At 42.7% G+C, this 22,443-nt stretch overlaps 1 protein-coding gene and 1 long non-coding RNA gene across 13 annotated transcripts in view; one reads left to right on the top strand and one right to left on the bottom strand.

Moving 5' to 3' along the window:
• MACROD2 (mono-ADP ribosylhydrolase 2) overlaps window positions 1-16,223 on the bottom strand; it is an 853,971-nt gene extending 837,748 nt beyond the window's left edge. For 5 of the 6 annotated variants that reach the window (XM_068186328.1, XM_068186321.1, XM_068186323.1 and 2 more), the window contains exons 1-2: window positions 16,034-16,223; window positions 11,983-12,099 (exon numbers count right to left, since the gene is read on the bottom strand). In XM_068186328.1, the coding sequence (XP_068042429.1) occupies window positions 11,983-12,099; window positions 16,034-16,079 (163 nt within the window). In that variant the 5' untranslated portion in view covers window positions 16,080-16,223. The remainder of the gene's footprint in view (window positions 1-11,982; window positions 12,100-16,033) is intronic. The other variant, XM_068186320.1, reaches the window with a different exon arrangement.
• Window positions 16,224-16,726: 503 nt separating this feature from the next.
• Window positions 16,727-22,013, top strand: LOC137471761 (uncharacterized). 7 transcript variants are annotated; one of them, XR_010997826.1, is made up of 9 exons: window positions 16,778-16,836; window positions 17,179-17,518; window positions 17,630-17,725; window positions 18,105-18,173; window positions 18,613-18,747; window positions 20,215-20,403; window positions 20,498-20,702; window positions 21,125-21,297; window positions 21,494-22,013. It is a non-coding gene; the product is annotated as an uncharacterized lncRNA (long non-coding RNA). The 7 variants fall into 7 exon arrangements; XR_010997827.1 differs by lacking the exon at window positions 17,179-17,518 and having other exon boundaries at window positions 16,727-16,836; XR_010997823.1 differs by lacking the exon at window positions 16,778-16,836 and having other exon boundaries at window positions 17,122-17,518.
• Window positions 22,014-22,443: the final 430 nt, after the last annotated feature.

The raw sequence follows: 22,443 nt of genomic DNA, 5'->3' as shown, positions 1-22,443 counted from the left end.
AGCTGACCTCACTAAACAAAGGACCCTTCACCATCTGAGGATGCCTCAGGGGAAATCCTGGGATCTCTGAGCCCCTTCACCTTCTAAGGGAGCCTCTGCCAGCTGTGTTCAGGAGCCAGGCAGCCACTGCCCAGCCCTGCTGTTCTTCTGCCACTGCAGCCACACAGCCCCTGCCTGCTGGGACACCCCAGCTGCAGAGTTTCTGATACATCTCCTTTACCATTCCAGGATTTTGTTCATCCCTGCCATTCCAGCTTGCTGTTTCCAAGGTTCCTGCTCCAGGTCATTTCACTATCAGGCGGGGCACCGGGACCAGCTGCCCTGGCAGTTTGTAAAGGAAGTCCCTTTTCCATCTCTTTCGCCGGCCCGCCCGCCATTGCCACGTGAGGCTCACTCCACAGCGCCCCCTGCAGGCGCGGGGGAACCAGCGCACCGCCCTGCCCGGCCGGGAGCCAGCAGCGCCCCTGCCGGCTGTGCCCGGAACTGCACCGCAGGGGAAAGTGCCTGCAGCCCAGAGAGGCTGGGACTGCGTTTGTGCTGCTGCTCGGTGCCGCTGGCGTTGTTTGTCTGCCTTGTTATCCACACACATACTACTAAAGAGCTGTCATTCCTTTTCCCATATCTTTGCATGAAAGCCCCGTGATTTCAAAGTTATAATAATTCAGAGGGAAGGGTGTCATATTCTCCATTCCTAGGGAGGTTCCCACCTTCCTTGGCAAACACTCATCTTTCAAACCAAGACAGTAAGTTCTTACGCAGCTGCAGAGGGTGATGTCTTCTACATAGAGATATTAGGCTTGGGGGTAGCTCTTACCTTGCAGCATTTTCTTTCCCCTACCCGAGATACCAGATGAAATTTGCTACACTGAAGAATACTGGAGGTTCAACCCAAACAGCAAAGGACAGAAGGATCTTTGAATACTTGAAGACAACTCTACCACTACTCATTTGTGTTGCAAGTCATGCTTGCTTCATTCAAGGACTTAAAAAATGGAAATTAATACAAACTCCCAAGCAGTTATAAACTCACTAGCAGTTAGCAGAAAAATCTAGCTCTATCTTCTTTTACATACCTACCTAAAAATGAAAGACACACCAAATCTCAAAGCCTTTAAGTCAATATAAGAATGTCTGTGTATATCACCTATTCTCCTGGATTTAATTATTTGCAGTACACTTACAATCCTTCCCCTCTAAGAACACTGGTGAGAATGCAGAATGATGGGAAAAAACATAAAGGAACTCTACTTTTTCTTTAAATATGACTGACCCATACTCTTAGTGACAGCTACATGAAGTCTGGGGTTTGCTTTCAGTGGATGTTGATTCATTGGGAAATCCCACCAAAGGACACCACTGCAACACACAATACGTTGATAGGTGAGCACTAGAGTACCCTACACAGAAAAAGTTGCATTTAGCATACGGGAATAAAACCAGTGCAGGCTGAACTTCAACTACCAAGTCATACCTGTGCAGGAAATGGAAAACACCGAACTTGGAGCACCTTTACAGTCTAATCAGCCATATCAAGGAGACTATCCAAAAAGCCCATAATTGCATAAACAAGCCTTTGTGAAAAAGCAAAGGGCAAGATAACACAGGGAAATGTTTTAAAGAAAAATGGAGATGCAACCAGTTTCTTCATATCTACACTTTCTTCACACCTACTCTGCATTAGAGATGCAAAAGACTGTATCTTTTGGACAGGAGCCTTTGGTTAACTCTAGAGAAGTCTTTTCCAACACAACATTTGACGACCAACTCCCAGGGATGCTATTAGTGCAAAGGTGCTTGCAGAGAACTACTTCCACTCTCAGAAATAAATGTATTGGCTACATCAGCGCAAGGCTGAGAGGCTTCATTTTCCAACATGTGCATTCTATAGCACCCCACCCCAAAAAAAACAACTGAAAATATTGGCAAAGGCGCTTGTGACACATTTCTGCAAACATGTCAAGTCAACATGCAATAGCCTGCAAGTCTCAGGACAATCTCTGTGCACAAATATTATGCTTCTCTCTCACACTGTACATTGAAATAGAAAATACTTTTCAATATCATTTAAATGGTTTTTAAAGCTGTACGAAATCCAAATTTAACATCTTTCTACTGGATTGTTAAGCCTTCTCTCCAGCACAGAAGAGCATTTTCTGGGCATTAAAAAAAATAAGCAGCACTTCCTACAGGCCTGAGAAATTTTCTCTCGTTTTCCAAATACACATCAGCCAGATGTCCTCACATGGAGAGAGCCACGTATCACTTCACAGAGTAACTACTATCATTTAATGGTTGGACTCAATGAACTTAGAGGTCTTTTGCAACCTTAACAATCCTATAATTCTACACTACAATTATACAGTAGTGTAAGTGTCTCAAACTTGTTAAGAGACATTTCTTCATGTTGAGCATGTACAAATGAATCAAAAAAGGGAATCTGAATAAAAAAAGGCAATACTGAATCAAAAAAGGGAAGCCAGGCTTATGTTATTTCCAGTGACTGGGTTTTTAACATATGTGTAATCAACTGTTCAACTGTGCATGAAGCAAATACAGCTACACATGAAAGCTACTTAACATGATCCAAACAGAGAGCTTGGTGAGCCTGAACTGCACTAGTGATCCCCCAACACCATCAAGGGAGTTAAAGCAGTGTCATTACCTCCTTTGAGTTTGAGGTTAGTTTTCAAACTTGTTGCAAGCCTCTCACACCCAGAGTCGGGTGGCCTACCCTGTGTCATCACTAATTATAAAGAGCCAGGCAGCAAATCCTAGTTGAGCCAATAGTTCAGCACCTTCATCAGTACCTGTCATATGTATAAGCTACATCAAATTAAACCAAGTCACACCAGTCTCTACCTGTCTAATCAAAAGAGGGCTCCATCTTCTGCAGAAGGACATCAGCTTTTTCCACCTGCATTTGAAAATATCTTGAAGTCACATAGTCAGGCAACAGATCCACATAAGCGAGCCATGACAAGGGTACAATTTAACAGCTTGGTTTTGGCTTCAGTCTAATCATAGGCACATGGTTTCTAATCAGGCTGGCACACTGGTTCACATCTGTCTGCAAAAGACTGTGAGAACATATGCCACAATCCATCACAAATTATAGATTAGGGCACTAGCCAAGCTACCATACTGAGAAAAACTAGATGACTTACTGAAATTGTCTTTGTAGAGCAATAGATTAATTTGGGGGTTTGATCCTGCAATCCCCCACACTCAAAAGAAGCTCACCTTTTATATATAAAAAGAAGAATGGAAAAAAATAATAATTGAAGAAAAGACAGAAGCCAAAATATATAACCTGTTACTTTTGCCCTGCATATGTTAAATTATCTTACACAAGTCAGACACCAAAATATTTGAAGCTGGAACCTACAATTTTTCTCAGTAGTGTCTGAGGAACAGCACATCCCAACTTAAAGCATCACTGCTGCTAAAGTCATCCTCCCTCACACCCTGAACAAGCCTGCCAGCTGACAGCACACTGCATCATCTTGACCTCCTAACTTTACTAAGTACTTCCTTAGGGACCTCTCTACAAAACTTCAGTGCAGTGACATTCAGCAACTACAAAAAACAAAGGATTGTTTCTTATATTGCACAGGACAGAAGCTTGAAACTTATTCATCTGCTCAAGATTCATGTCAGCAGTAATTAAATATTAAAACTATTCTTTATGGCAAAGATGTACCTAACTTCCCTTTGCATCTCCACCTACTATCCCTCTCTAAAACCCATCAACAGCTTGCAGAGCCTCAATAAGGACACCAATTTATCAATTTATTGTTGAGGGCAGCATCCTTTCCTATGGTTAACTTTTGCTCCTCAAGGAGCTGTCTGACACTGCAGATAAGAAAGCTTTCTCAGCTGCATGCCGAAGAGCCACAAAATAATAACTCTATCCAGGACTTGTATAAGCTTAATACTGTATGGAAGTTACCTTGTTAAAAAAGTCACAGAGCAGCAGCTTAAAGAGAAGTCATCATCTTAATTACATCAAAGACAAGTCATTTACTTTCTTAGGGAGAGGATTAGCTACACTGGATTTTGTGTTTGTAATCTATGCAAACAGACCTGAACTTTTTAATAATCATCATCTCATACTTGCTGAAAGCAAGAAACTTTTTTGTTTTTCCCAAAGACACTTTAATGCAAACTGTAAAACAAGCGTCATCTCTTTGGCAGCTAATCCATCCTATAAAGGTTATTCCCATGAAGCTCACCAGAGAACTACAAGGTCAACTGAATACATCTTCATTCCTTTTGTTTACTGTAGTTTCCCTCTGCCACTTACACTAAACACACTGATTTATCTACTTACATCAGGGATATCACTAACTAGAGATGATTCACCTCCAGGAACAAACAAACACACACACACAGATCATTGCTCAGTTCATGCTCAAGTAAACTTGCACTTGAAGAGTGTAGTGGTTTAGGTTCAGCAGTCTGAGTTTCCCAACCAATGCACCAAATAATGTACTGCGTCTAGCGCTGGCCAAACACCAGTGCACCCACTAGAAGTATTTACTCATTTTCTACTGAAACGTAAGGATTAGGAGGAGAGCAAAGAAGGCTCAAAACTTTAAAGGGTAGAAAGAAAATTTCATTAATATAACAAAAAGAAAACAAATAGTAAGAAATCAGAATAAACATTCAGACCACTTCTCACTCCAACTTTTTTTTTCCTACTGCCAACATAAAGAGACAAATTTGTTATTTTCAGTCAGTTTACCACTTTAAAAATAAACTTACTTCAGTTCAGTTAGAGGAATTTAAGAGTCTCTCCTGCCATGCCATGGAGACTTTTCCACAAGAAACAGCTTTCTCGTGATTTTAATTTTCACAAACAGCAGCTGCCCAGAAATCTGCAATTGTGAGACCCTCCCACGGTTTTGGTAGTCTTCCCATAACTACCACCATGGGTCATCTCAGCTTATTGGGGTGCAATTTTAAGGATGAGCTGTTCTAGTATAGAAACAAAAGTTCTTATATCTCCAGGAACAGAGGTTTTCTTAATCTATCCCTGGGGCAAGGTTTCTCATCTCTCTCTGTTCAAGCTCCTCACTAGATCACAGCTGCTTCAGCATCTGCTTGCTTCAACACTGGTGCTTCTGCTCATGGCTATGGCTAGAATGCTACATCCCCCGAAAGCATTCCATGAAAAAAAACTCTGGTGTATCAATTTTATCTCCACCATAGCCTTACAAGAGAATTCTAGCCCAAGACTAAGGCATCTCCTCATTCTCCTCCCATCTGGGATTTGACTCCTTCTTCACTGACCTCAGTGTCTCCATGCTGTTTTCTTTATGTATCTTCACCCTTTCCTTTTTCTCTCACTCAAGAGAGGACTGACATCTGCAAGTTTCATCTGTGCACTGAAAGAGGTAATATCCTGCCCAGGCCTGTGGATGGTTATGTGATCTCTGCCAGGCAGTGGCCGCTTGGGCTGTATGGCTGTTTGCCGGCCCTTTCCACATTCAGTTCCAGTCCCACGTGGGGCTGCAGGGTCGGCTCTATTCTTAGCCGCATGATTTTCCACAGTGCCAGCAGGATGGCTCGGCAGCTCACAGCCAGAGTGAGGCCCGACTCAGCTCCATCCGAAGCCCAGCAGAGCCGGCCTGGCCTGCCAGCCATGGTTGGAACTTGGTGGTGGCAGAATCTCAGCCGAGCTGGCTGTGCAGCAGAGCAGGGCCTGGCCCAGCCAGCGTCCAGTTACCTGTTCAAAGGCCAGAAGCCAGAGAGGTTTTACTGGGACTTGTTCGTCTTTAAATGTGATTGCACAGAGGTATATTCAGCTCTCAAGTGATTTAACAGGGCGTCAATATTTCAAACTAGCCATTTGATTGGTTCTGTCAGGTCCGAAGGAACCTGCCAAGGTCCTTACAGGGAATCACTTCCGTAGCTCATGGATTTTTTTTTCCTTAACTGAAAACCACGACAAAGGGTTATTCCCACCTCCGTACTGTGCAAGTCTATCTTTGGAAATCAATAGCCAAAGTATGTATTGGGAAAGCCAGAAGGGTGTGTGGGGTCACCAGATTATATGGTCAGATTTGTACCACTCTGCAGCTTTGTGTCTGTTCAGGACACATCCTGAAAGGGCAGCCAAGAGCCTGAGGAAAGCAGAGCACACAGGGCTCTGGTTACACCCTCCTGCCCTGACAGCCTTGGATATCTGTCACAGCCAAACAAATACCAACTCAGCCTTAAAGTCACTCCACATTATGCCACGGGCACTGAGACTCCTGGACACCTTCAGGACAGACTAAGAAGCTGCAAACATGGCTTGCCCTTCTTACCCCTCTAATTCCTTTGCTGCTTCCTTAATATGCATAGACAGAGAGTAGAAATGAGCAAACACATTTTCAGCCATGTCCACAAAAAGCATGTTAATTTCACAAGTATTCAAAATACTTAATTACCATAATCCTCACACAATTCACAGAAACCACAGTTGTTTTTTCATGGTGCTTCCCCAGCTATTATACATAGCAATTAACAAGCAGTGCTCTCCATGTGCATCTAGGAGACACAGTTTTCTAACCTTAAACACACCAGTCTTGAAGAGACCTTGTGATAAGATGTTTAGCATGAATAACAGTGGTATGCCAATACATGAAAAGTAAGGACAAAACCGAATACAGCATGAGTTTAGGTGAAGCTGGAATTCACATTCAGGGCCACAGGTAATAGAGGAGACCCTGAACAGTGGCACACAAGTTATTGCTGTTTTCTGTGTGTACTCAGCAGAAAAACTGCTGCACTCTGAACTTCCTCAAAGCAAGAGTTTCAGTAGCGAAAGCTTTTTATTTTTGCGTGAGATAGCAAAAATTACACTAAGCTGTCTCAATTTATTTTCATCCTTGCCACTCAGCTAAGAATCTGTTATAAAGACAGTTGTTACAGTCATTGTAAGAAAAAAATATCACAATGAAAGCTGATCAACTTGGATTTTTGGTGGGGGAATGGTCTTGAAACACACAGGTTTCACACAGCTCTTACCGACAGATCTTGTGATTGTCAAACTGGTCTAACAATCTCAATGTTGTAGTTGAACATAATTTCTTTTTCTGTATAAATCTCTGATAATATTGAATGGTTTAGAGAAATGCCATTTCTTAATTGTAGATATCTGGCTGAATTTCACTGCAGCTTAGTAGAGGTGTCACTTTCCAAAGTCTGTTTAATACTAATCACCTTGGTTCCTAGTTCCTGCAGCACAGATATTCCTATCAAGCAGGGCTGCATGGAGATACTGGAGAGTTATTTGTGTTAGTTACCCACCTCAAGAAATGCTGGTCAGAGCTCAGTCTTACTTCACATTTTCTTCTCACCATGCAGCATTTGGACTGGCTCATCTACATGCTTTGTCTCTGTAATCTTGTGTCAACCCACTGTGAATATTTAGAAAGCTACACATTGATAGTACAACAGTGCTTTTATTAAATCCAAACCTTATGATTATACATAAAACCCTAAGTGTTGGATCAATTTGAATAGTTTGAGCCATATCATTTTCTTTAAAAATAGCAGATTAAAAAGATTCAGAGACTGTCAAAACATCTAAACACATTTCAAGAGTTGTTTAAAAGGACTGCAGACATTTTGTGTCGTTTAACCTTAAATAAAAATAAACTCAGTTATCATGTCCTTCCATTTTAACTTCATCTATAAAAAGCAGTTTTTACCACTAGTAAAGATCTTTAAACCACCACCTGAATTTACTGTTTTCTTGGCATCACTATCATACCAATGAATTCCAGGGGCTGTGAGAGTCAGCAGGACTGTCAGCTGCCTGGAGTTAAACAATATCACTTATTCCATTTTCTGAATTACCCAATTAATACAACAAAATGTTTTTCTACCAGTGACACACAAAACTCAATGACAACAAAATTCCCAAGACCCTGATTTTTAAAAACCTTTCAAGAAAAGTTTTCAGAAGTCATCTCTCAAATTCACCACTGCAGAATAAAGGTATCTTTGGGAATTAGTGTGTACCCACCAAAAAGCTAATATATGTATTTAACTTCAAAATACACTCTAGTTCTTAGTCTACATGGTGGCATTTAATTCACAGAGCAACATTAGCTCCTGTTGCTGTACAAAATGAGTACCTAACAAAGTGGCATGTAATAAATAGCATTGAAACAAAGGGATATAAATTCCAGAACTTCATAAAACAAGTTCATTATTCACATGTTGTCAGGAAGACACACTGTTTCAAAGTACATGAGAAAATAGATGAGATGTATGTGCTTTTGGTCTATCTGAAGGATAACAAATGGGGAGAATGATACATTACAGTATATTGACACTATCCAGCCTTCCACAGCAAGTTCATTCTTTGTTTCCAAAGCGGGCAACTCCTCATTTCCTTAATAAATAGTTAAATCAGAGAAAGCTTATATTTACAGGACCACTTCAAGAACCAAAGTTTTTCCTTCCTACCATCCCCTCTTGACATTAAAGGGGGCCGTTTGTCACTATCTGTCCCTTTTCCTTCCACTGCTGCAACACTTGATCTCTGAGACCCACTTGTGCAGCCTGGCAAGCAGCACACCAAAAATCAGGAGTGTTGACAGCGTAGCCCTTCTGGAAACGACCATACCCCTTCTGGAAACAACCATACCCACATCAGATTGCTTCCTCCAGTGCTGAAAAGTGGGCACCAAGCTTAGTCTTTGCATTCCACTTTGTGCCACCCTCTTCCCAAAACAAAGACTTAACACAAGCATTGACCAAATTCCATGCCAACATACACCAACCTAATTTCTTATGGCTAGTTTCCTCCATATGAGGAGACCCGCAAAAAATCTAAGTGGTTTTCTTTTTTTTTTACTCACAGCAAAGCATTTTAAAAGATACTGCCTCTTTGAACTTCCAAATATTTTTAATAGCTTTGCTGCTACAAAGAGACTTTGCTGCTACAAAGAGACAAAGCCCTTGCCAGCTGCCGCTCTGTATTCAGTAACTTTACTCCTCAGGAGCCTTTACATAGAGGTACATCCCTCTGTTATGTCGGTCTATTACAAAGACTTCCATCCTCACCAAAACACTGAACTTCTGCCAAGCTTTGCTGGTTTTCTCCGGAATTTAGTTCTGAACACAACTTCTATCAGAGGGTAGAAGAGGGGTAGGGAAAAACTTTCCTCCACAAACTAAGGTATGCTCTTCCAATTTGCCAATAAAGAGCTCCCATGAAGTACCCCGGCAGTGAGATTGGTTCCTTCCAAATATTAACCTCGTAGGTCATTTCAGTTTGCATAATTCTGCATACAGACTTGTTAATAATCTGCCATTAGACTTCCACATAACAAGAATGTATGCCTAACTGGAACTCCCCAACACCTTGCAGTGAGTCATTCACATTTAAAAATGGACACTGTGAAGGTTTTACGTTGTACATGCAATTTTTCCTAATAGCCAGTACAAAAAATTGTGCAGTACTGAACACCCATACTCTCCAGTTGAGTACTGAGTGTTTATGGGGATGGCTGCCAGCTCAGATGCCCTGCCCTTCTCCTACAACTTCTTACTCCAGCAGCTGATTGATTGTGCCTGCTTCACTTGATTTGTTCTTGGTTGTTTTCTTGATTTCTCCTCATCACTCTTCCTGAACAGCCACTCTATACTGTACTAATCAATCTGTCATTTTTTTTACTGTGGTATTGGGAGTGAATTGTAAAGAACTTTTTCCAAATTCCCCATCAGGTGATGTTTTGGCTTGACAAATATACAGAAGATTTTATTTTCACCACCACTCCCTTTCAGATCCCTTCTGTTTGTCAGTGCAAGCAGCCACCTTTCACTTGAAGGAAATATCAAAACTTGAACACAGTATTTTCAGATCATCACCAATTCCATCACACCTGGGGCTTCACTTGTTCTCTCACCAATTCCATCACACCTGGGGCTTCACTTGTTCTCTCACCAATTCCATCACACCTGGGGCTTCACTTGTTCTCTCCAGAATCTCATTCAGGCTGTTCCTGTTGCCCTCTGTATGTCCCATCAAACAGAACAAAAGTTCTCATCAGCAATAAGATTTAAATTCTAGTTTTTCTGTAATTCAGCTCAAAAAGACAGCTTTTAGACACACTTGATACCTTCAGAATGGGTCAACATTTAAGAGAAATAAAGTTTGAAACAGAAGAAGTAAGAGTCATGTTAATACACACATTTCTTTTAATTGTCCTAATCAGTTGGAATGTGGAAGCATTTCAGCAGCCCAATCTTCCAGAAGTTCACTATTACACATGGCTTACTTACAACAAATGCATCAAAGAAAAAGACTATAGATATTTTCTCCTGAACGTACAGTGTAACAAAACCTTCAAGCAGCAGAGAAGCATTGTGTTCCAGCACAACTTTTGCCTTCCAGCATTTTTGCAGTGTACTGGATACTAACAAAAAGAATTCAAGAGCAGCTACAAGGAAATAAATTCACCACTGCCATGATTCAATACCCACATATTAGACAGTGACATTTTGCTTCTGTGAAGTGTAACAGCAGTCACAACGTAAATCCACACCTTGTCACTTTCAGCAGCCCAAGTAATGCAACATCTGTGAATTTCAGTGCTTTATAGAGAATCTGAGAGTAGCTGGAAAAAAAAAGCCACCATTTGGGCTAGGAGGGATAAAGAGTCTCCCAGTTAAACCACATGACATACTGTATATTCCCACACACCACAGGCCTCTAAAATCAACTTGCAAGAAGTCAGGAACTCTTTTTTATTTTTATGCAGCTTTTGTTTTCTAGATGGACAGGCTTTCTGATGTTGCAAGATATAAATGACCTACTCAAATGGGAGAAAGATCTCTGGGTACTGATGTAATACAGCTACTCAGCAGGGCTGAAGAGCTCAGCAATCTCTTGACATATTTTCACTTTGAAAATTATTCCAGATGCTTTTAGGATAGACAATAGCTGCTTTTGACAAGGACATCTGAAAATCTGTGAGCTCCTTCAGATTGTGCTAAAATAAGTGTTATTGCCTTCCAGTTTAAAAACAGCTGATCAGCTCCATGTCTTATTTCACCTGGACTATCACCATAAAGACCATGTTCACCTGCAGCCACGAGGTTACTCTACACTCCTCTTCACCCAGGCCAGTACTTGCCTTTAATGATAACAAAAGGGTCAGAAAATTAGTCCTATATCTGCAGAGGCAGGAAGCACTTCAGATCTCATAGTTAGATACTCCCTCAAAAAAACACAGGCTTCAGCCAAGAAGGATAGCAAGACACAGCAAAAAAAAAGAGGAGGAAACTAGCTCAGAAGCCATCCCTATTCCTCCGTACCATTGTGTTAATGAAAGGGAACTAGACAAAGAACAAGGCATTGTCACAGAATTACTTGCAGAGTAGAAAAGTCTGTAAGCAAATAGGATTCACGTTTTTGGTTAGTTCTCACTGCAAGTATTTAGACAACTCTGCTGGTGATCACAGCCATGATAAGGCTGCACACACTAAGGAAATTGGAGTTAATCCTGGCCAGAGGAACGTCAGTTCCTCAGCCCAAGAAAGCAGGCAGGACCAAATGTAAGGGAGGCCCCATCTTCTCCAGTTTCTGGATTCTTAGACAATAACACAACTTGCACACTTAGCCTCTGCTTTTGGGTCACCTGCAGCACTGTTTTGCCCAGATACCCCATATCATTATGCTCAGTAAGTTTAGGCATGGCTGACTGCTGGAGTATCTGGAAAGTACATGTCATGCACAGGAGATCTATTTCACACACTTAAGGGTTAGTGACTCCATCTGGGAATACAAAGAGAGTTCTGGGACACCAGTGAGATGTCCAGAAATTTAAGAAATTTTGTTGAGGTTTTTTCGTCCCCGTCCCAATTTTAGGCTATTGCTGTTCAAAACAACATGGGTTGTAAGTCATGGCCTTCCTAGAAGTAACTTCAGACTGAGAAAACAGAGTGGTCTATATTTTAAGACTCCCACACTTCACTTACCATCACTTTCACTCTTACTTTTTAAGTCTTCCATCCACGTTGGAATAGTTTTTAATGCAACATAATCCCCCAAGTACTCTTTGCGTCTTTCTTCCAAGGTCATCTTCAGCAAACGCTCTGTTTAGGGGAAAGAGAAATAAGAAAAGTTTTGCAAACTTTCATACATTGTTGCATACAAGCAATGCAGTGCCCAATGCACTGCCCTTGATGAATGAAACGCCACTTGAGGGGACCAAGCATGAGTGATGCAGCGAGTTACAACAGGAGCTAACCATGGTGGCATCTGTACAACTGCCTATTTCTGGCTATCCCAGTTCTGCAAAGTTAACACCTCTTCCCCACACTCTGGGAGGAGAGGCTTCCTCCCCACATCACTATGTGCTGCTTCTTCCTGCCACTTTAATTCCTGCATTAGAGAACAGCAACTTTAGTAGGGAATTGTTGCTTTATAGGGAGTTTTCAGGTATGAAAGTCTGTTCTGTAGGTTTTGCATTTGTAAACTGGAACTAAAAAACAGAAGTTCAAGTAAAGGCAGGGAGCATGGTGGGAAATTAACAAAATGCTACTACATAACAAAAGAGATCAGAGCTACATCAGATGTTTTGTCAATTGCTAGGTGTCGGGGGTGGTAAAAAAGGCAAGTTTCGCTTTAGAGATTTTCATGTGAATATTAATAGGACATACCTGGTTGCCACACTAAAATACATATGGACAGTTGTTTTTGTTTTCTACTGAGAATGTCACCACCTCTTTTTTCAGATGTTTAGTGAAAAGTAAAGCCTCAAACATCACACAAGTATGAAAGCAATTGCCAACTTCACTCTTCTTCCAACCCTACTATAAATGGACTTTTATAGTAAAAAAAAAAAAGCCATCAAAATGACCCAAAACTACAAGCAACCCCAGCATTTTAGCTCATTTTTGCAGTCACATCCTCTTTTCCCTCCCTACCTCATCAATGCTTAGTATTAGCTCAGCACAAGATGAAGAGCTTTTTCCCTCCCAAAAGAGGGGAAAAGAAAAAGACCAGTGGAGAACATCATGACACCCATACTCTACTCAAATTTCTCAGTCTGTTTTTATAGTAGAGCTGTGCTACTTTAACCACACTAACAGTTTTTCTTGACATGTTAATCAGTAATAAATGCTTTTCAATGACTGAAGAACTTTTAGGGGTGTGGGGGAAGGCTAGACCTGTGTTATTTGCATTTTACATACAGGACTGGGCAGACATAAAAAGAACATTTTCATCTCAAGTTAAAGCAGCAAAAGATGAACACAGAAACTGCTTCTCAGATCAAATCTTAAACCAAGAAAGAAAATCACTGGGGTCTGGTTTGAGGTTGTGTTTTTTTCAAAATAAAGTTTCCTAATTATGTAGGCTGCAGTCAGCACAGTCTAATAAGGCAAGTTTTAAGCACAGCCTTCCTTAAGAAAATAAGTTCATTTTGTTATTTTTTGACAGTATTACCAATTTCTTCGGTTGACAAAACCATTTCTCTCTCCTTATTCAGCCTGGTATCTCAGTGGGATATTTACACCTGCCATTAGAACTGACTAATGAGGGTCATCATTCTGCACAACAGCTGTGCACCCACCTCTGCTACCCAAGCTCCAGGCATACAGAACTCCAAGTAAGTGACATGTACACTGGAAGTCCTACAGGTGGGCAGACCTGAGAGAGCATGTCAGTTTTGAGGGACTGACAAACAGAGCTAGTCTAGGTGCCTTTTGCTGAAGAGGCAACAGAGCCAGTCCTGAGCCTTCAAAACACAAGTTCTCCTCTACAGGAAGGTTTTACAAAAGTTTGCTCTTGTGAGTCAGCAGCAAGAACTTAAATTGAGTCTTACAAACCTCCCAGAGGATGCTCCCAACAGCCTTCACCACAAGCACAGTTTTCTGCCTGTGGCAGAAACTTGGGAAGCTTGCAGGCAGCCCAGTCCTGTGTCTAAGGCTCTGAAATCACCTCCACTCCTGCTCCGTTTCAGCTGTCCTCATGGAAGATCTCCCCTGAGAGGATGTGGACCAACCCTTAATTACCAAGAAAGTAATTAAGAAAAGCAAGCGTATTGTCAGTGGGTTTGAACTCAATATTTAGCAATCAGTGTTTTTTTCATTTTAAGAACTGCTTCAGAATATAAAAGGCTGAGAGCAACTGCACTCAGAGCTTCATGGGAAGAACAGAGCCAGTGAGCACAGCCAGCTTTGCAGGGGTTCAGGGGTGCTTGGAAAGGTGAAGGCAGACCTGACAAGATTTGATTTCCAAAGTACTGACTGGGTAAGAAGGAAGGAAGTCTGGCTTCTGTAGTTTTCCTTTCTACTAAATGAGGTACTTGATAAGAACAGTCTTACAGAGCTAAAAACTGAAGGGCAATGCCAGCAATGAAGAGAGAAGCTTTTTCTGCCCTCCTCACTCAAAGTATTCAGGGCCAACATCAGCATGGTGCTGGAACACTTATTGGAGCAGAAGACTGGCAAATGCTCTTCGTTCTCACTGGGCAAAAAGACAGGGAGTTGTGGCCAGCTAGCACTCAAAAATGTGTCCTGGATGGAAAAACTTCAGCAGCACTGACATTCATTCAATAGCATCACCACGCTGATGGAGACCGCCATCCTCATAACAGACTGAGACGCCAAAAGTGTGTCAGCAGCTCCAGTTTCCAGACCCTCCACTCTGCCCTCCTTACTAATGGTTTGAGTTCACTTGCCAAGCTATGAATTCACACAGACAGTAACAGAGCTGAAAGAGACAAGTGAGAGTAATAATAACATTCACTAGAGCCTACCAGTAACTTTTCCCCATCTGCCCCTTGCATTTTTCAAAGGCAAAACATACAGCATTAAGGAAAAAGTCGGTTGCAACTGATCACACATAAACAATGCTTGAGACAATTTAACTGCACTTTCTTCATTGAAAACAAACTTCTGTCAGGTAGAAATTTGCTGCCTCTCCTTTACTACAGAAACATGGATTGTAAGACGGTTTGAAAGAAAAAAAGACTCACTTCATTTGAGAGGAGTTTGACAGGAACAACTAACCTACAGAAAAATAACTTAATTTCTGTTTTAACAACTTTTCCTTAGAAACATGCACTTGAATCCTGTTCATTGAACTGGTCTTCTGCCTTGAAACATACTTAGAGTCACAAGGGTGATAGAAGAAATAAAGAGAACTTAAACTATGACCCTCTGATAGGTATTTCTTCCTCTCCTTATCTATTACAACATTATTTGGAACACACCAGGCAAGAAGCTTTCCTCCTCACAGATATAAACGTTTCACTTCTACTCTGCGAATTTTTTTCTTATTTTTACATTGGTCTCCCCGAGATCAATATAAAGTACAAACAAAACTACGCATCAAATGCTTGGCCCACAGTTTTCATGCTCTGGAGTTTGGCTTAGGGGCTTTATAAACTGAGAATACACAGGTGGGGGTCCTTAAAATACACATAAAAATACATCAGTAGTTCAAAAGATGGGACGGAGAGGTGCTCTGAGACTCCCATACCCAAAACATCCCACCCCGGCTGAACGACACTAGAATCCAAACGGATTACACCAACGATGCCAATAAACCACGCTTCCCCTCAGAAAATAAACGCACTGAAAGAAGAAAAAGCACGTTTTGAGAGCATGTGCCCAACTTTCCGGCCCGAAACACTCCCACAAGGTGACTTGGGGGCGGGAAGCCCTCCGGAGAGGGGTTGTTTACCGCCCTCCCTCGCTCGCTTCCCTCCGCCCCAGGGCTCCACTCCTCGCGGATACGCCGAGGTGCGGGGGAAACAGCCCCAGTTCCCGCACGCCCGGGCTGCCATGAAGGCTGTTTCAGCCAGGAGACCCCAGGACAAACGCAGAGAACGCGGAGTTCCCCCTTCCCCTCCCCGTCCCCTCAGCTGCGGCCGGCGGGAAGGGCTGCCGGACACCCCCTTGGTGAGGCGGCGGCTCCGAGGGCACCGGGACCACCCCCCGCTTCCCTCGCTCCCTCCCGGCTCTACGTGCGGTTAAAGGCGGGAGAAGCGGGCCCGGCCACCGGGAAGGGCGATAATACCTTTCTCCTCCCGCCACAGCTTTTTCCGCTTGTTGCCGGGGTACATGGTGGTGTGGCTGGCGGCGGCTTTGAGCTGCAGGTTCCCCAGGCTCACGAGGGGGTGGAGGAGACGCCGTGCCAGAGCCAGAGCCGAGCGATACCGACGCCCCGCGCCGCCGCTGGTACCGCTGCTCCCGCCGGGTCCGGCTCCGCGCCCGCCGCACGGTGCCCGTCAGCCGGGTCACGCCTCGCTCTACCCCGACACCCCCGCAGCGCCCGCCCCGCTCCCCGCCGCCCGTTGGCTCCGGCAGCCGCCGCTCAGCAGCCGCCTCCTCCTCCTCCTCCTCCTCCCGCACCGACCAGGAGGAGCCTGAGCGCGGTGGCGCCGGGTCGGCAGGATTGGGGGAGTGTGTTGTGCGGGGACACGGCGTGGCCGGTGCTTGGGTGCGACACTGCGTGCTCTGTGCGATGCTGGCGCTCGGAGCACCCGCGGGGCGAGAGGGAGGGAGGGAGCGGGCGGACACCCCTGTCCCGTCCCGCCCCGCCACCGCCCCCCGCCCGCCTCCTCCGCCCCTCTGCTTCCGGGTTGCGGCGGTACCGGGCTGTGCCCGGGGCGGCGGGGCTGTTGCCGGGCGACAGCGCCGGGGCCCGGGCCCGGGCCCGAGCCTGGCCGGGCTCGCCCGCTCGCCAGCGCCTCCCGTGGGCCGACGGCACCCGTGCGGCCCTGGAGCTGCCAGGACGCAGGAAACTGCCCCGACCGGTTTAAAAACAGGTGCTGGAGCTGCAGATGCCGGGCTGAGGTTTCCGGGAGCGGGGCTGAGCTGGTGTGTCCGGATGAAGGGCAAGAGAGCTGGTGTAGGGTCTGGAGCACAAGTCCTATGAGGAGCAGCTGAGGGAGCTGGGGATGGTCAGCCTGGAGAAAAGGAAGCTCAGAGGTGGCCTTATCGCTCTCTAGAACTCCCTGAAAGGAGGCTGCAGCCATATGGTCCCGTGTAACCAGCATCAGGACAAGAGGACGTAGTCTTTAGCTGGGTCAGGGAGGTTCAGGTTGGACATTGGGAGGAATTTCTTCACAGAAAGGGTGATTAGACATTACCACTCCTGGAGAAGACTGGACATGTCGCTCAGTGCCGTATTGTAGTTGACAATCTAGTGTTCGCTCAAAGGTTGAACTCGATGATCTCGAAGGTCATTTCCAACCTGTTTGATTCTGAGATTCTGTGACTCCTGGGATCCCTACACCACGCCCCCAGCCCCTAGTCCCACCTATTGTGAAAATCACCACTGGCTGCAGCAGAGGCCAAGGTCCACCTGGGTCCAAGGGTCAAGGAAGGCACCTTGGCCCGTGTCACTCAGCCTTCTCTGTAACAAGAATAATTTTCTCCTTCACACCAACTTCCATGGACTAAATAAATCAATAAATAAATACAAAAACTTCCCTACAACTTACAAATTCTCTTAGCTTCACTTGTGCCCCCATGGAGGGAAAGTCCCTTCCCCATTGAAGTGAATGGATTTAGCCCTGGAGCACAGCAGGTGCTTGACTTAGAGTAGGAGTGATGAGGGGCTGGTGTGACAAAGGACACATCACAGCCTCACTGTGCTTATTGGACACAGCTTCACCAAGACAGATCAGTTCACAGGGGTACAGAGATGTCCAATTGAAGTCAAACACAGGGTCTACATCTGTTCATATGGAAAATGGAATTCCAGGTAAATCATACAGAGAATGTCTTGTGTGCGGTCCCTGGTCAAGGACTGGCTTTTCTCTTGTGATACATTCTTGTGCTTTATATGTATCAAAGAAAGGTGAAGTATAACTTAGCAACATTTCAGTAGCAACATTTCACTTCTTTTCTCATAGTATTTTCTAAACACAAAAGTTAGCACCTCTACTATTACCATTAATCTTGGTACAGTTCCTTACAGTGAAATCATTAATCTTATCCCACTCGCTGATGCAGGGAAGAACCCAGTTTACTTTTTAATAAATCAGACTGAGTCCTCTTTACAAAGCATATTTGAGCATTCATATTAGACCACCTATTGAAGGGTTGTTGCTGTCTTTACCTGATTTCTTCGCTTTGCCCAGGTGATGTGCCTTGGTAGCCCAAGCACAATTTTCTCATCTTGATAAGAAAAATGAGAGAGAAACCAACAGGTATTTTTTTCTTCTTTTTACATCTATTATGTGGAGCAAATATTTGAATGCATATCCTAGATCATTGAATATTTACCAGGCTACTGAATATTCTGGTGTCCTGTGGGATCTGTTCCACATTTTATAAATCAATGTTTATTGGACCAGAAGGGGAGAAAGAGAAAACTTAGCTCTCTTCCTATAGAGGCCATCTGCATGCATTCTGCAGTTTCATTTGTAAAAGCAGCTACAACAGCCATGGTTTTGGAAAATATCTAAAGCAAGTATGTGCATATATAAAAGGGGAAAGAAAATTAAGCCTGATGTTTACACCAGCACCAAAATGAAAGACAAGATAAAAGACAGGAATAAAACTGGTCTTCAGCTTAAAAATAGAAGTGTCCAAACGTTACAGTTCCAGTAGGAAAATTCTTACTGAATTTTACATTTTTTTCTTCAGGTGCTGGTGATACAATTGATCCCACTGAAGAAGCAATAAATGGTGCCACTGACTGGTATGAGCATGATCTGTCTTCTTACACTTGTTGATTCTGGAGGCCTGAAGGCAGAGAAACAATCAGCATTATCATACATGGTGGGAAAATTCACCTAAAAGTAGCATTTCAGTACTTGGATGAAAACCAATCATGCTGCAAACTGGGAGATTATTTTCTGATAACACTGTAGCGAGCTGGTATACATTGAGGGCTAAAGCAATGCTCAGAAGGGCTTAAAAAAGTTCTGTTGAAAAAATGAGCATGAAAATCGCACCAACAGAGAATTGGTGTTGATCTAATGATTTGTGTGTATTTAGTCCATCCAAGACCTAGTGAACTAGGTTCAGAATGATGGCATTCTGCAGAGGAAGACAGGAAAACTGAGCAATGTCCAAAATTAGTATTTAAGAGATATATAGCCTAGATAGAATACTAATAGCTGCAAAATGAACATTTAACATATGGATAAAGTAATGACTGGTTAGAGAGTTCCCATTAGAGATATAATAGGAAATGTAAATTAATATGAGAGTGAATCCTATGCTATAGAAATGAATAAATGTACCAAAGGAGGGCTAGAGCCTCGATCCAAACTGCTGGATCATCCAACTGAACCAGCATTAAGGCCGCTACGTGCAGCATTTCCACTGCCATGAACCATCCTGACCAAAATAAAGGCAGTGGCACAGCAAATCCTGCGCTGAGCCCACCACAGAGCAAAGCTGAGCAGATCCAGGGCCCTGCAGGGAGGCAGTCTGGGGCCGCTGGGTGAGCCCTGGGGCCGTGGGGGTCAGCTGTGGTGTGGGAGCCATGGCGCACCAGGAGAGTCGGTTTGGGATGCAGATTTTAAAGAAAGGATCAAAAGATCAGTTGCTGGAGAAATAGAGAGGATGGGAAGGGAAGTTGGCTGTTCCAAGTCTTGATAGTCTTAAAAACATTTGAAAAATTCTGTGTCAAAGAGGGAAGGGCAAATTAGTGCCACCTTCACAACCACAGCGTGGTAGAGGGTCAGGGCCTGTGTTTGTGGGCATTGAACCATGGGCAGCAAAACTGGGCACTTTTGTGAGAAAAGGTGTGAAGTTTAACAAGAAGAAAATTTGTATGAAAATGGCAGTAAGCATCTCTTTTCATTGTTTACAGTGAAAACCAGTTCTTTGGTTTTTACACTGTTCATTTTTTAGTTGAATACAGTGAAAAAGGTAAATATGAAATTAAGATGTCTTAAAAGTTCTTAAATAATTCAATTTTTCATAATTTAAATATCAGTTTTATTGATAAAAATTTAAAATGCAGATCTATATTCAGATTATTTCCTCAATTTCTACCTCATTAAAGCAGAAAGCAACAGAACATTGTGGACAGTTTCACATGTTAAGAAAATATTTCTTCACCATGTATGTGAAAGTACCTTTTAAAACATATAATATCTGTAGCTATTAAACAAAATTGATTTATTACACTGATAATAGAGCAATATAATAATCTAAAATGTGTTTATAAATTATTTATATTTAATAAAAATTCATTTCTGCCATCATAATTCCTTTCAAAGCTTGCTTGTGTAGCAAACTGTGCACTATCCATGGTCCTGCTAATTTTGATAAACGCTGTGCCATGCACGTTTCCACTGCTGGAAATTCAAATACAAACTTACAGCCCCTGTACATTAACCATGAAGTCTCTCCTCCTGTCCATTCCTATCACATGCTGGAACTGTTCTGAGTCCTTTTCCCAAGGCTCCTGCAATATCGCTGGTAAGATGTCATCTTTTATTAGCACGTCCACTCTGAGATACACTAACGTGCACTGAAAACATAAAATGCACATCATCCATCTTTCATGTGACAGCTGCATCCCACCTACTGAACTTTCAAGCTCATGGCACACCTGGGTCAAGGTTCTGTTAATAAAATGATGCTGAGTGACAGAAGAGTGGGAGTTAACTGCCTGAAAGCATTTGATAAACTGTTACCTGTAATTTCTTTGGTTTGTTGCCTTGGGCAAATGTGCTAAAGAGGAAACAAGTAACTACAAGCCCCATTTGTCCAAGTGGGTGAGTGGAGATGAAGATGAAAGGAAATATACCCGTGTTACTCACAGCTTTATGATTTTTGTCCACTTTGTCAGGGAACTATCTTTTGTTCCATCAAATAATTAGCTAAATATAGGTAACTATTAGTGATAGCTAAACTATTTAAAGAAAGACATTGTTTCTGTACTTTTGATACGTCTTTTGATATGATTGCATGATTCTGTTGTTTCATAAGTAATCAAATGCAGTGTTTCAGTTTAACCACTAAGGTTATAGTTGTATCTAGATATTGTCATTTTTGATAGTAAATAAATAACACCTTAAACACATAAATATATTGAGATAATTAGTCAAATAATCTGATATATACATATTATTAAGTGACACTTAAGACAATTTTTTTAGTATTTTGATATGCATGTCTCATTTTTGATTTGTTGCAGCATTACAAACTTTGAGAAGAGAATTTTGTAGATCCTTTGAGGTCAGACCTATTTGAAATCAACTATTTTGGAAAACATTGTTCCAATATAGTAGTATTTTAACACAGTTCAGTCTGGTGATATAAATGAGTGGAGCATTTTCCCAAGACTTAATTAGAGTTCCAGAATACCAGGTGTGATTATGTACACCATGTGGGACTGATGCATGTTATAATTACTGCATGTTGTTACCATGTTGTACCTGAGTTCTGCAGTGAGTGCTGCTGTTCATTACAGCCATAGGCAAAGGAGGCAAGGGAGAAAGGCAAAAGAGATCGTGCTTTTCAGAGTTTCCACAATAACCCCACAGACCTGGTGTTTCATGTGCAGCAGAAGACCCAGGGAAAAAAGGCAGGAATGTTCAACTTAGGCTCCTCTCCAGGATCAGCATCATATGGAAGAGATAAAAATACAAGCTGAAAAATTCAGCAGTTGATCCAGACTGAAACTGTCTTCTGCTCCTGGAACTATTCCTGGCTCAGAGAAGAAAAGAGGAAAGTGTCCCAACTCAGAGATGACTCAGTGCAGAGTGGAGTGCAATGCCACACTGGCTCCCTGGGAATTTGCCACAGTTCAGGTGTTTGTAGGTGGGATGGTGGTGCTTGCACAAAACTTTTCAGGCCTCTGCTAGTGGCTGCTGGAAACAGAAGTAACTTTTAATCTCAGTTGTTCTGTATCCAAATGAACTAAGATGTATCTGAATGGAATAGGATGTATTCCACAAAGTACTTGATAGAGAAGAAAACTTTAAGTAGGAAATTACTCTTCTGTATGCCGCTTGAAAAAGCAGAATTCCTGTTCAGCCTACAATGTCCTCAGTAAAAAATAAAGCTTGAAAGCACAAACAGAAGGCAAGTCAATGTGACCTCAATAGAGAAGAACAGAGTTAAAAAAAAAAAAAAGAAAAAAGAAAAAAAGCAGGATATAACCATGTGCTCAAATATAAAGTACATAAAAGCAATTCCACTGATTTCACCAGCACCACTGTTGTGCTCTTTGACTGCTGCGAACTTGACCTCAGCAGGCTGTGTACAACCTTCTTATCATCAAGAGAGTCAAGTGTCTCTGCAAGGACAGAACATAATTTAATGGGATCACATCTAGCAGAGGAAAGCATAATATTAATCTGCAGTAGTAGTAAAAATATTCCCTGGTTATAAAATTCCTTAAATGATAGCTTCTCTTCTTTCCAGAAAAACAACATCCTGGCATTAGAAATGGTCAAGCCAGGTGACCATAAGAAGAGGTAAACATGCATTTTCTTGTTCTGGTTCTTCCCC

This window comes from Anomalospiza imberbis, chromosome 3 (genome assembly GCF_031753505.1).
Source record: "Anomalospiza imberbis isolate Cuckoo-Finch-1a 21T00152 chromosome 3, ASM3175350v1, whole genome shotgun sequence".
Taxonomy (NCBI): domain Eukaryota; kingdom Metazoa; phylum Chordata; class Aves; order Passeriformes; family Viduidae; genus Anomalospiza; species Anomalospiza imberbis.
This window is presented reverse-complemented; position numbering and strand designations above follow the sequence as displayed.